The following is a 13,668-nucleotide window of genomic DNA, read 5'->3' on the forward strand; positions in this document are numbered from 1 at the left end:
GGTCTGGCATTACTTTTTATTAGCACCGACGATTTGTGTGGTTCGTATGCTTGTCAATTACTACAATATACCCTGTAGTCAAGCATTGCATTAAAATGGTCATTATAAATTTGTGTAGTCACGGTGATTTTGGCATTAGTGAAATACAAAAGAATTTAAAGTTGTATGATTCCTTTATCTATTTATTTTTGTTAATTACGAAAATCATGTATATTATTAAAATTAGTAGAGTTCAATAAATCAAATATGTAATCTAGAATTAAATAATGGTACATATTAATAACTATACATTCAGTTGTGTTTTTAATTCGAAATGAAATAAAGCGTAAGATTTATTTACAATATAAAATGTAAGACACATTATATCTATAAATATTCAGTGCAATCATCTGATATTCAGAAATTAAACCAGTTTTGCCAATACGAATATACAAAATATTTGTGCAACTCTACAGAGTATTTAATAACCAAGTAATCGCTTTGTTGCAGCAAGCTTAGTTGCCTATGGCACTGTGAGCTGGGGAGTATAAAGATTAGGTTTCAATTTGCATTTCGGTTCCATTGAAGCGGTGCTGCAATTTTGGTACGAGCAGTAAGTGGGGCATAGATTTATCACGTTTTTCTTAGTCGGTTTGTAGGACATGTGCTCCTAACCGATATTTCAGACGAGGCGCATGCAAAACGTGTTGTGAAATGAAATGAAAAGTGTGCAGAGAGCTCAGCAGTCTTGGACACCAATACAGTTCCCCAGTTTAACTCTGAGCTCCGCTTTAACTGTACCAGTGACTGCGACTGCGACTGAGAGTACGACTGCGATTGTGGCTCTGGTCTTTATTACCATATCTAGGCTAACTCTCTTGGTGGCTTTTGTTTATGTAACTGTAGCATTTGCAGTTTATGGATTATGCAATAAATAATCAACACACTCACTAACAATAGGCCAGCGAGTGTTGTAATTTCCCCCCGCGAAAGAATGGACAGCCATAAAAGGCTAGATAATGGTTTCATGTCTGGCTAATTAAAAGATTACATATAAAAGGGGTTTACAATATAAGTTTTCATTTAGATTTTCCACAATCTTGTTTTCACTACACCTTGAAAGAACTCCAAACTAAGCGATGCAAATGCAAAACGCAATCTATTGGTAAAATCTTATGCAATTTGCCCCAGTGCGACTGTCATAACATTCAAAGCCCTGTCTTACATTTTAAATAGACGATAGACGTTTTGGGCCAACAAAATGAACAAAAAACTGCAGGCAACGAGCTGCGAATGAAATGAAAATAAGAAAAGAAAAAATAAATACAATACTCATAGTACTATAGAAAACATTGTTCCAACTGGTCAGCGGCGGCATGGTCAGCGTTAATGGGCGAGTCGAGTCATTGACACCAACAGAAAACGATGGTGCCATTGCTCCAGTCGGCAACGCTTTGTGGTGACATAGATTTGCATTTGTATTCGCCGGAAAAATGTGTGTTTACATACCCTATAGCCACAGCAAATGGGTATGAAATATGTTAAGAAATAATTTGGAAGAAAGAGAGTTTGGAGTTTAGACACGAACACGAAGAGATCTTCTGGAAATATTTTATATATTTGGGTACCAACGTTGTCCACGGACAAGAATGTCTTCCTATCTTTTTTTAATAATTTAGTATACTCTTTTTTGGATGCAATTTAACAGTAGTGTATTTCTTATTGTTTTTAATACAACTTTAATTATGTAGTTGCTGAAAACGTTAAATTTAATGCACATGTTTTTCCATTTAAGGACATCTGCTTAAGATATCCGCTAGTTGATCAATCCACTTCTTGCCCTGCTACTCGCTCTCTCTCTCTCTCTCTCTCTCTCTCTCTCTCTCTCTCTAATTTAATGGGTCAGTTTTGCCAGACAGATAGCCTGCATGGGAGACAATTCGATATATGTATGACTTTTCGTAACAGTTTCTGTTTTGGCTTATTTAAATGATGTCAGAGCTGCGCCGAGTAAAGCAGAGTCGAGAGTCGAACCAGTCCCCAGCCATGTGGAAAGTGAATGCGGGAAATATCTTGAACATGTAAGTTTTCTATTTCATTTTCTTTCGTTTCCAGCCAAACATGTGTGTGTCTTTTACCGTCCATCCGTCTGTCTGACCGTCTGTCTTGTCTATTGGCTTGGTCATTATGTGCAGTCAGTGGGCCAACTTTGTGGCCACATTGCCTTGCCGTCTCAGCAATTCGAATATTACGACGCGTAATCGACGCCAATTTAATAGAAAATACTAAAAATGAGTGTGTGTTTTTTTGTGTTTGCTATAAGTGTGTGTCTGAGTGTTTGAATTGTAATCGAAAGTAGCGAAATTAATAACATGCTTTATTTGTTTGCTTTTTAATTGCTGCATTTGCGTTATGTGGCAAATTAGATAAGTAAGCAACGATTCATGCGGTAATACATTTAACATGTAATCAAAACTCCTTTAGATGTAATACGACTTTGGATTTAACAAGCATCAGTTATTCATAGTCTCAACATACGCAAAATTGAAGTTCACATAAAATAAATGTACTGCAAAGTCTTGCAAATGCATTTAAGTTGTACTCGCAATAAATTTGAATCCTAAATAACTACATAACATATAACAAAATATTACATCCTTTAGGATATAACTTTTGTTAGTTTAGAAAGAGTAATATTATCGAGGTCATGATGTTAATCCGCTAATTAATCATTAGCAGTTTGATTCTTATAAAATACTTTTTACAAAATTCAGATTGTACAGAATTTGGTAAACAGAATTATGTTGTATAAAAAATCAGTTTCAAATACACCACTGAAAAAGCAGTCAATGATTTTAAAAATCACTTTAAAATAATTTATGGAAGGTAATTATTGATTGAATATTGAATAAGATATTTATGCAAAGAGTTGTACTCACTTAACATAAGGTATATTAGCGGGAATATGATACTTCGCACCCAAGTCAAAGTCCTGCTCGGAACGTAGAACAGGTGGCTTTATGCCCGCATATCTCTCACTGCAAATAAGAAGGGCTTTAATAAGTTGTGACAACATTACAATGACAAGTATTATCACCGTAAGTTCCAATAGTGACAGTTCATAATTCGCTTGTTCACGTTGCCGCTGAAGATGTCGTAACGCCAGTTATCCAAGGTTAAGGCAAAGGGAAGAAATGCAATCTAAACATCCAATACACAATGAGTATTTAGTTATTAAGACTATCTTAAAACTTGCCTTGTCAATGGCCATCGTGAACAAATAGTTAATATCGTAGCTGGACTCATCCAGAGAGCGTTGAAGCAGCCCTAAGGTCTGCAAATGCTTCGGTGTGGAAACTGAGAGACCAATCGCATCGCCCACCGCCTGATGGAAGGCGGGATTAGCGCCATTGCGAAAGATCTTGGGCAAATGGCGGTACTGCAGGAAGTACTGAATATGTGCCATCTCATGATGCACACTGATCAGACTGCGCTGATTGATGTCTGTGCAGATCTTGACGCGAAAATCGTGACGATTGCAAAAGTCCCAGGCAGAAGGTTCGCACAGCACCCGTCTATCGAGTGGCTGTTCAAATACGGAATTTCTATAGAATTCCGGACCCACTGCGGACATATTGATTGAAGTAAAGAACTCCTCGGCCAGCTGGAACATCAGCAGCGGTGTGTAGCCCTGCTCCACCATGCGAGGCGTCACATCAATCAGCTTTCGACCCGGATAGGGTATTATAATGTCCAATACATTCGACCAGGACTGACCGTACATATTGCCCAATATATGCGAGGGAATCGGAGCAATGCGATTAATCCGATCAGGACCATAATAATCCCTCAGCTTGCGACGCACATACGAATGAAGTAGCTCATAAAGCGGACGAATCTGCTCCCAAACAATATCCATATCCTGTCGAAAGTTACCCGATTCATAGGCCAAATACCAGTACTCGCCTCCGTTGGTAACATCTGTGAATTAGCTCGTATTTTTTAAAGCGACTTCTCAAGTTGCTAAAAAGAGTAACTCACTGTTTACATAGGCCACCTCCTGCATCACATCGATCAGCTGTTCGTAGTTGTCGCGCATGCCACGCCCAGCTTTGCGGTGATACTCCACCCAGGTGTGCTGCAGTTCATCCCAATCTCTGCTCTTGGCCATAATGTCCTTCAAGTTGGGTATATAATGCAAATCGCACTGGAAAGGCTGTTGATACGCACAAATGCTGGCTCCATTATACAGGAAGAGCATTTCATTCAACAGTCGATTGTACTGAAATTATAGTTTTGATTAATATTGATTTGTATTTTATTAGAACTAAAACATACTCTATCGAGAACATCTAGTGGCAGCGCATTAGGTCCCACTTCCGATTGCAGCATCAGTTGTCGATATAGTCGTCTATCGAATATGAGATCTTTGTTGATATGTTTCGATTGTTCAGCTGTTATGCGCTGATACTCCACATAACGTTGCTGGGCATTTAGCTATAATGAATTTATCAAAAAATATAAAAATTCATATTAAGAATAATTGGTCGTTAAGATAGCTAAACTCTAAGTGTTCATCACCATCAACGAATAAGGCGAATGATGAAATCAAAAACATTTCAGTTGTTTGTTAAAAAATAAATAAATGGGAAACATTTTTTTGAGTATTTGTGAATCACGTGTATAGGATTTTCAATGTTCGCTTTAAATTCATAAAAATACAAAAAATGGAAAATATTGAAATAGCAGTTGTTAATTCAATCGCGTGTGCTCTACTGTGACAAGGCGACCCATTTTGAAGAAAAGCAAATTATTCCGGTATTATTCTTAAAATATACCAAGCAAGTGCCGTCGAAAAAAATTATATCTCTATCTCAGATGGACAGACATACATACATGGCTATATCGTTCCGGCTATTGACGATGTTGAAGAATATATGTACATATATAATATATACATATATTTTATAGGTTAAATTTAGTGTACAACTAAAATAGGTATAAATTTAAAAACAGAAAAGTTTTAGCCAGAAATTTATGAATGATTTTATAAAAATGTAATGTCAAAATACAATTTTGTTTGAATTTACAAATATACTATATAATATTCTTATTTATTACAATCCAAGTGCAATGTGATTCAATGAAATTAAAGTAGTATTTAAGTTTTAAACATTGTCGCGTTTTTAAGTTTTCTTTAAAAATAAACAAATTATCCTGAAGATTCACAGCTTTACAAGACATGGAGACCGGCTGCAGCCTTGTATAAAAGCGTATATCAAAATTCTCTCGCCCTGCAAAATACTTTATAAAAGTCTAAGAGTACAATAAGAGTACTTTGACATTGGCATGTCTGCCTGGGAACATCGCCAGGCAAACGACCTTCAGCAGCCAACTTTGTTGTGTGAGTGTTGTAAGTGTGTGTGTGTGTCTTACACGTTGTGTCTATTTGCGATGTCAAGAAAATTGTCGAGTTGCACACGAATTAATCTGAGGCTGATGAGAATACACTCAACAGTGAACACACAGTCATGTTTTTAAAAGATCGCGTGCCACTTCGCCACAATCTCAACTCCAATTACGATTGCAATAACAATATTTCAAGGGTGTTTAGCCCGACTTTAACTTAATGTAACCCACTCACCGCTTCCGACTGGGTAAAATCGTTAACATTTGTCTCGAAATTCCATTGAGCCGCCACATTGGCGGTGCACTCCAAGGAGCCTTTTTGATCCGTTTCGACTAGAAGATTACGCAACTTTTCCAACTCCTGCTGATGGCGACGATCCTGTTGATAGCGCTGACGATCTCCGTACTGCTGATTCAGATTGAATCTATCCTGATTGGGTAAATAGGGATTCTCGAAACGATTGCGTTGATTCACATTCACAAATTCCACATTCGGATTGTTGTTGTAGTTGTACTGATCATTCACCCTTCCATCGATTCTATAGTTATTATTATTCAGATTGTTGAAATCGTTGTAATTGCGATCAGTGCTCGATGTGGGACCATAGTTGTGATTCGCATATCGATTGGCATCCCCGCCACTAAACGGTGAGTCATTGACGCGATCACTGAAGTTCAAACGGGGCGTGGGATAGGCGTAACCCAAACGCATACGTTCGTCATAGGTCTGACCGTACTGCAAACGAGAAAGCGATCAGTAGTCAGTCATATATAGGACATATCTATATAAAACACACCCTAAAATCGTCCAGTCCATCATCACTACTGCTGCTACTGCCTCCTCCGCCCCCATCATCCGCATAGGGCGGTCCATAGCGTTGGCTACGATCGCGATCAGCTCGCAGCTGAGCGGGCGTGGTTGCCACATTGGGCGTGTAGCCATTGTAGAAGATCTCCGGCTGTGGCGTGGGCAGTTGGAGTTGTGGATTGCCACAGACTAGAGCCAGCGTCCACATTGTGGAGCACATGAAAATGAGTCCATTCCACATGTTTTGCTAATCCAACAATTGAGATCTAGATAGTATATACTTAGCACTGTCAAGGTCGACTCGCACCGCTTATTAAATCTTTCACAAGCAATTAACAATTTTAATTACAGTCCGCTGCAATGCGATTATATAATGCCAAGCTGAAAGTGCGGATCAGCTGTAGAATAAAAGACTTCACTTCACAAGAAAAGAATATTCACTTGAACTTCAAAATAAAGAATAATTGAAAGTGAATTTCATTAACATTTATCTGGCTGGCTTTTCTTTGTAACACTGTTAGAGCACTTGCTTTTAAGACCGTTTGGGACTTTTCGGAGCCCACATACACCCACGTAACGTCACGGAACGCGTCTAAAACTCTACTGAGTTGAGTGTAAGAATTTTTATTTTCGAAATTACTTTGTGACTTTTTTTTCGACTTGAAAATGAATTCAAATTTCAACAACGTCGCACTTGCAGTCGCGGTCTCAGTCACCGACGCAGTCGCAGTCGCAGTCAACGCAATGCCTGATGCTTCTATATGTTGTATTAGATAATCGCAATTAGCACTCGTTGCGCTGCCTCTGCTGACGTCGACGTCGAAGCTGGCGACACACTGCTGTCAACAAGCGAGAAATCAACCATAAGCTTGGGAACAACAATGGTGTCCATGTGTGAGTGTGAGTGTGTGTGCATGTAAATGTTTTGCATGCTTGCAATTATAAGAGAGGGTGAGGGCGCCATAGACAACAACAAGTACACGAATACGTCAACGAATACTCATACTCATACACGTACACACACGACTACTAATCAGTCAAAAAAAAAAAAAAGGTTTCAACCGCATAATAATAGTGACTGTGAGAAAGTCACTGTAAACCACTCTTAACTGAGTGAATACTTTTGGATAATAGAAAAGATGAACCGCGAATGAATGCCGACTCCGAGATCTGAAATGAATGACAATATTCGTAGTGAACGATCTGAGCTTAATGGACGTTATATCGCCAACTAACTGAGTCCTTTATATTGTTATAGCAAATATGCAATAGCACAAATACATATACATATGTATATAACATATGTATATTTTTTTTGTTGTTTTTTAGAAATGTAGTAACTATGCGGAAAATGCATGCTCATATGGACATACATATGTATGTATATCTTAATTAGTATTGGCAAAGTCTTAATACAGCATATGTAAATAAATACTACATATGAATATATGATTCATGTAATATACTAATTAGTATAACAAACAAACGATAGATTGTACACGAGTAAATATAAAGCGGATTTACATAACAATAGGATATCTGCCATCATCATCAACTTTTAACAAATAACATAACAGTTGCATATACTGAACTACAAATTATTCTGAAATTTGCCATATAGTAAGTAGTCCTAGTCAGCTGTTTTTTAATATTATCACAATTTAATTTAATGGACCTTGTCTATAAAATATTTGTCTCAAAATAATTTGGATTATCCAAACTTTTAATATCTTTCAAAAGTAAGTTCTTCATTTTATTAATTTGTTTGCCCTAAAACTACTGCGAATAGCAACATGAAATGAAAAATAAGTTAAATTCTGAAGTAAATGACAGTCTTTTTGTAATTACAAAAGTATACACTTAAATAACCTTTCATTAGGACTTAGCATTAATTGAGCAAGTTTAAGCAAATCCAGCTAATTCGTGTCGTTAACATATTGAAGCAATTTCTCATCACCTTCGTGTGTGACTGTGACTGTGACCATATATAATATCGCACAATATCGTATAATGCTTCAATGAGTTTGCGAAACAAATTTTCCTAATGCGCCAGCGTTAAGCACTGTCGCGCAGTCGCTGTTAATGCTAGCGTCGACGTCAGCGTCAGCGTCGACGTCGCAGTCACTGGCCGCATCGTTGCTGCTGCGCATGCGTTCCACTACGATGCAAAGCACCCGCAACACATCCCCCACACCCGCACACTTTCCATAATGTCTGGTGGGGCTCTTGGAATGTTTGTTGTAGTCACTCTTGACCTAGCCGCATGTGAAAAATGCTTTGACTCATGCTCTGCTGAGATAGAGGAGAATTGAGGCGGGTTAATTGATGAATATGCAGGTAAGATTTGCTTGAAAGATAAGGAGAGTGCGAGTGAGATGGTGATAGATAGAACTGTCTCTGAGGTGCTAACTGGAGGAGTCATGACTCGCCAGTGAGTACTCGGTCTTGGCATACTGATTGATAGCTTGATTGTCGCATCGAGCATGCAAAATTAACCAGCTTAATTAAAAACGAGATTACTCGACTACAACATACTCAGCACACAATATTTGACATTATTTCATTCAAAAGATGTGATAAATATCCACATAAACAATTTATTATTAAATTTTAATAATTATATAAACACATTAAAAATTACTTATTTAATATTTTTTAATTTAATTTTTTTATTGTTGGTGGGCATATTATATTTCGACTAAAAGTATTAACTTGATTTAATATTTTTATATTATTTAAATTTTTATTAAATTCAAATTTGTTAAGACATTATAATCTTATTGATGTATTAAATAATATTGCAATGTTATTATGACAATAACCCATATAGATCAGTCAAGCATCCATCTGAACGAGTCCAGGGTATTGAAAAAGATGTGATTCAGCGTATAATTAGTTCGGGATTGAGATAGGGTTCTGTCTCGGAAATGAGCTCTGTCTTGGAAATGAGCTCATAAATAAGCGCTAGCTTTGTGATGTGGTTGAAGTAATTCTATATAAACGTATTTATATCTGCAACAATTCTACAAGTCGCATTACTTATTTTCTCTTATTGTTGTCGAGGAACTTGAAAGTCAAGGTCAAGTGCAAAGTACTTGGGATGGTGGTATACTAAATGCGAAGACAGTAAGTGACCAGAAGCCATTGCAAACCGTGGGAAAATCAATTTTCATAAGGTGTCTGTAACTAATTGAGCTATGTCTATGAATGAATAATTTGAGTACCCGTTACGCCCCTACCTTGTACACCCAATTGGCATGGGGCAGTCAACAATAATTTACTTCAACTTTTTACTTTGTTCTAACAATTAGTTGTCGAGTGAAGCACCTCCGAGAATCAACAACAATAATGAATTGCATTTTAATTACATATATTTTTATTATACCCGCTACCCATAGGGTAGAAGGGTATTATAACTTTGTGCCGGCAGGAAATGTATGTAACAGGCAGAAGGAGGCATCTCCGACCCTATAAAGTATATATATTCTTGATCAGCTTCAACAGCCGAGACGATCTAGCCATGTCCGTCTGTCCGTCTGTGTGTCTGTCCGTCTGTGTGTCCGTCCGTCTGTCCGTATGAACACCTAGATCTCAGAGACTATAAGAGATAGAGCTATAATTTTTTTTCGACAACATTTGTTATGTTTGCACGCAGATCAAGTTTGTTTCAAATTTTTGCCACGCCCCTTCCGCCCCGCAAATAAAAAATCGAATAACAAGCGTAATTTTAAAGCTAGAGTTACGAATTTTGGTATATATAATAATTACTATAGTAGTTATGATTCCTAAAAATTTGGTTGCGATCAGATAAAAATTGTCGAAGTTATTAAAGAAATACTTTTGTATGGGCAAAAACGCCTACTTACTAGGGGTCTAATTTGCTTTGGCCGACAGTCTGGTATATTGTGCTGTCTATGGTATATTTTGAATGCGGTACTATATCGATATACCAAATATACCATTTGGTATATTTTTTTTTGGTTTTTAGTAGTATATTTGGTATATTTTGAGAAATATACCGCAAAATATATTGCTTTTATTCAAAATGGGTAGCGGGTATCTCACAGTCGAGTACACTCGACTGTAGCTTTCTTACTTGTTTTTGTTTTAGATTCTTTCCGGTTGTTTTCTCGTTTTGCATTTCGCACAACTTAATTGTCTTATTTCAAAGTGAACTACTAAAATGTTTTTCGAATCCTGATACTCAGTAATTTAAATTCCATTTAACTAATTTAAATTTCATTATGGCATTAATTATGCAACACAGAAATAAGGCTTAATGGTGATTTTAATTAATGTTTGAAATGCTCTTTTTCAGTTATCACTTGGTTGAGTTAAAAATAACTCATGGAAATTAGCATTTGACAATTTTATTTATAACATACTCAAAGTTTATATTCTTCAATTCATTAAATTTTTGTAATAACTTTATCTTAAAATATAAACTTTATGTTTTTCGTTAAACACAACACTTTTTAGCAGCTTTTTTTGATTGCAGAGTTTTGTTATTTTATAAATCATTAAATCAAATATAATTATTTAAGCATTTATTTAGAGAATTTGGAATTGGTAAATTTAAAAAAAAAAAAATGTTTCTATTATAAAATTTATAAAACTATAAGTTTAACTTGCACTGCAAGAAATTTGAACTTTGAGGCCAATTTGATCCATCTTATTACTCTGGGCTTATATTTTTTCAGCTCGCTTTAGACAGCCATAAAGTGCTCGACTATGAGTGCGTTGAGTATGTTATGATATGTATGATTATAAACCAATTTTGTTAAATTAATGTATGAAATAATTGAGTCGCGCTCTTCAAAATGTTCAAGTAAAATCATTGTTCTGGTTACGTGTTTAAACATGGCATGCTGCGAATATGCTCTTATCTATTTTTTATTATATAGAATGATGATAACATTATGGAATAAGAATTATAAGTTAGAGTAGCTTCATGTTGTTGACTGTCGACTATGAACAGATGAGCAAAAATCGTGTTTTCTAAATTAAAATTCAATTGAACTTGTACATAAATAATTGCATACTTTTCTGCTGAACTTCGTTAAACGATTTTTTGTTGCATACTTTCGGGCGGAACTAACTAAATTTAAATCCAGCCAATCTCTACATTATTTTGACGATTCTGTTGTATCAGCCAATCGTGTAGAGGTTGAAAATATGTCAAAAGTCCATCCATGTTAATTTCTTTAGTACCTATAAGATGTTGCAAAACTTCCCTGTAGTGCAACGATGAGCCCAGCGACATGGCATGAAATATACTTGGACCTAACTCACGTTGATCTGATAAATCGCAGAGATCCAATGGCGTGTGCACAGAACCCTCCACATACTGACCAGTCTTACTGCAGAAGTGTTTGTAGAGTTGAAACTGCAGCACAGTGCTTAAGAATTGGCTGCGAATATGGAAGAATCTTTAGGATATATCTAGGGTTATTTTAAAGATTGCTTACCTTGTGTACTGATCATCTACCTCCATGAGTAGCTTGGCGGGCACATCGAACTGCTCATTGCTGCGTCTTCGTGGAGCTGTGGCTCCAGTGTACAGCTCAGTCAGTCTCCAGTATGCTTCATTGTCGTCCGCCTTGATGTGTCCACTCAGCACTTCTACTCTATAGCGATCCAGCACATAGAAAACGGGCAGTAGAAAGATAACCTTCAATCCCTGTAGATACAAACGATTCAGGCGAGCAGGAAGATCCAACCACTTTTTGCTGCGGAGCAAGCCAAGCTTGCGCAGATAAGGTGGAGAGGAGGCAGCGAGGGAGAAGCATTTGCCTAGAGCATCACCAAAGTTGGGAAAAGGTTCCTCCTGTAACAGCGTGGGTTGAGCCGCGGATGCTTGGTAATACTGTAGATCAGACTGTGCCTCAAACATGCTGAAGAAACGCTCCTCGTCGTTAAGTGGACAGTAGCTAAAGTTGACACTGGTGACGGTGTAAAATCTCCAAGCCTTGTGCCAGCATTCATCCTCGTTGTGGGCAGCCACAGTCTTTGCATTAGACCACAACGCACTGCTCAATATGAAAAAAGTCAAATAAATTTTTCGATTTATATAATATTATGATTTACCTATGCAATTGGGGCAACCCCAGTCCATGAAAGTACTCCGCCACATTCCAAAATACACGCTGGGTTGTGCTCATTCCACGTCGATGCAATGCCTCTGTTATATTGGCGAGTCCCCACTCTGGAGACGGCATGTCCTTAAACCAATCATCCCGAGGACGTCTAAAAGCATTGCCCAAAAAGATCTCAGCTAGGTGCTGAGGATAAGGACGACCTCTTGGCACAATCTGCTCGCCATACATCTTTCTAAGCGCAGCACGCACATGAGCATGAAACTGTAGAAATAAAGGACGCAGTGCGGTCATCATGTCATTTAATAGCTTCATAGCCTGGTCACCACTCAACTCCAGTTGTCGGAACCAAAAATCCTCGGCATGGACAAAACCATTGAGCTTCGCCGACTTCTGATACAACTCCATGAAGGCCACAAACTGATGCCGCTTGGACAGACCTGCAGCTCGTCGCCACTCCAACCAATAGTACTCAATCTCGTCCAGATTCGTAGACTCCTGCACCAACTTCTGCACATCTGGTATAAGTCTTAATGAACAATTAGTTGGTTCTCTATAGGCGCATAGCTTAACTCTTTGAGAGATGTTACTCAAGTTGGCTGCCAGAGCATAAAGATGATTCACTTCTACGTCACCAAGTGCCTCGTAGCCCAGCTGAGAAATACGCTCCAGCTGACGTCGCTGCAGTGCATCTCCCACATGCAATCGCTTATACTTGGCCACTCGCGAGTGCTGACCCTTCACATAGCTGAGCAGCTTCTCATTGGCTAAACTTGCTTGGAGAAGTGCTGTGGAATCGCTCTGTCCACTTAACTCGCTTTTCATCAGGGCCAAAATTTCCTCATCGTAAATAGCGCCCAGCTGCTGATTAATCTCTGACAGAAATATAGCCAAGTTGCTATCACTCATGGGATTGGCCAGCACTGAAGCCAGCCCAATCTAGAGAAAAAGAAGTTTTGTGTAAGAATCATGATTTTTGTTTACTCTAGAAACTGTCTATTTTATTGATTGCATAACTTATCTTAGCTATTCAATTAATAAGTTAAACCAGCCACATAAGTATTGTAAATCTTTTATCAATCTCTTATCCTAATCCTCATATCTTAATTATCTTCAACTAATTACTGAATTTAACCGATTTGTTGCTTTACTTACAAAAATGATCAGAACTGTGAGCATTTTACTACTCAGTTTGAGGATTTAAGATTCTCGACACGTAATAAAATTTGAAGTTAAGAAAAAAACGTTGAAAGCATGCGCAGCTCTCGAAAGCAACTGAGAAACTGACAAAAAAAACCTAAATTCAAGAAAGACACCTAGAGAAAACTGAAAATGGAATTGCCAATTTGTAATTGTAATGTGTCCCACTTAATAAGA

At 37.5% G+C, this 13,668-nt stretch overlaps 2 protein-coding genes across 3 annotated transcripts in view; both read right to left on the reverse strand.

Moving 5' to 3' along the window:
• Positions 1-6,789, reverse strand: part of LOC132798938 (angiotensin-converting enzyme) — a 63,065-nt gene extending 56,276 nt beyond the window's left edge. The window contains exons 1-7 of one of the 2 annotated variants that reach the window (XM_060810972.1): positions 6,186-6,789; positions 5,624-6,124; positions 4,318-4,476; positions 4,021-4,261; positions 3,236-3,960; positions 3,077-3,180; positions 2,919-3,017 (exon numbers count right to left, since the gene is read on the reverse strand). In XM_060810972.1, coding sequence (XP_060666955.1) covers positions 2,919-3,017; positions 3,077-3,180; positions 3,236-3,960; positions 4,021-4,261; positions 4,318-4,476; positions 5,624-6,124; positions 6,186-6,437 — 2,081 coding nt within the window. In that variant the 5' untranslated portion in view covers positions 6,438-6,789. Of the gene's footprint in view, positions 1-2,918; positions 3,018-3,076; positions 3,181-3,235; positions 3,961-4,020; positions 4,262-4,317; positions 4,477-4,875; positions 4,967-5,623; positions 6,125-6,185 lie in introns of those variants that run through there. The other variant, XM_060810973.1, reaches the window with a different exon arrangement.
• A 4,068-nt stretch (positions 6,790-10,857) lies between these two features.
• LOC132787065 (angiotensin-converting enzyme) lies at positions 10,858-13,597 on the reverse strand. The gene is made up of 4 exons (XM_060793949.1): positions 13,447-13,597; positions 12,284-13,230; positions 11,665-12,225; positions 10,858-11,607 (listed from the first exon to the last, which is right to left on the reverse strand). Exons 1-4 carry the CDS (start codon positions 13,468-13,470, stop codon positions 11,301-11,303), a joined length of 1,839 nt encoding a protein of 612 aa, XP_060649932.1. The 5' UTR covers positions 13,471-13,597; the 3' UTR covers positions 10,858-11,300.
• Between the last annotated feature and the right edge of the window lie 71 nt (positions 13,598-13,668).

Source organism: Drosophila nasuta, chromosome 2L (genome assembly GCF_023558535.2).
Source record: "Drosophila nasuta strain 15112-1781.00 chromosome 2L, ASM2355853v1, whole genome shotgun sequence".
NCBI classification, from domain to species: Eukaryota; Metazoa; Arthropoda; class Insecta; order Diptera; family Drosophilidae; genus Drosophila; species Drosophila nasuta.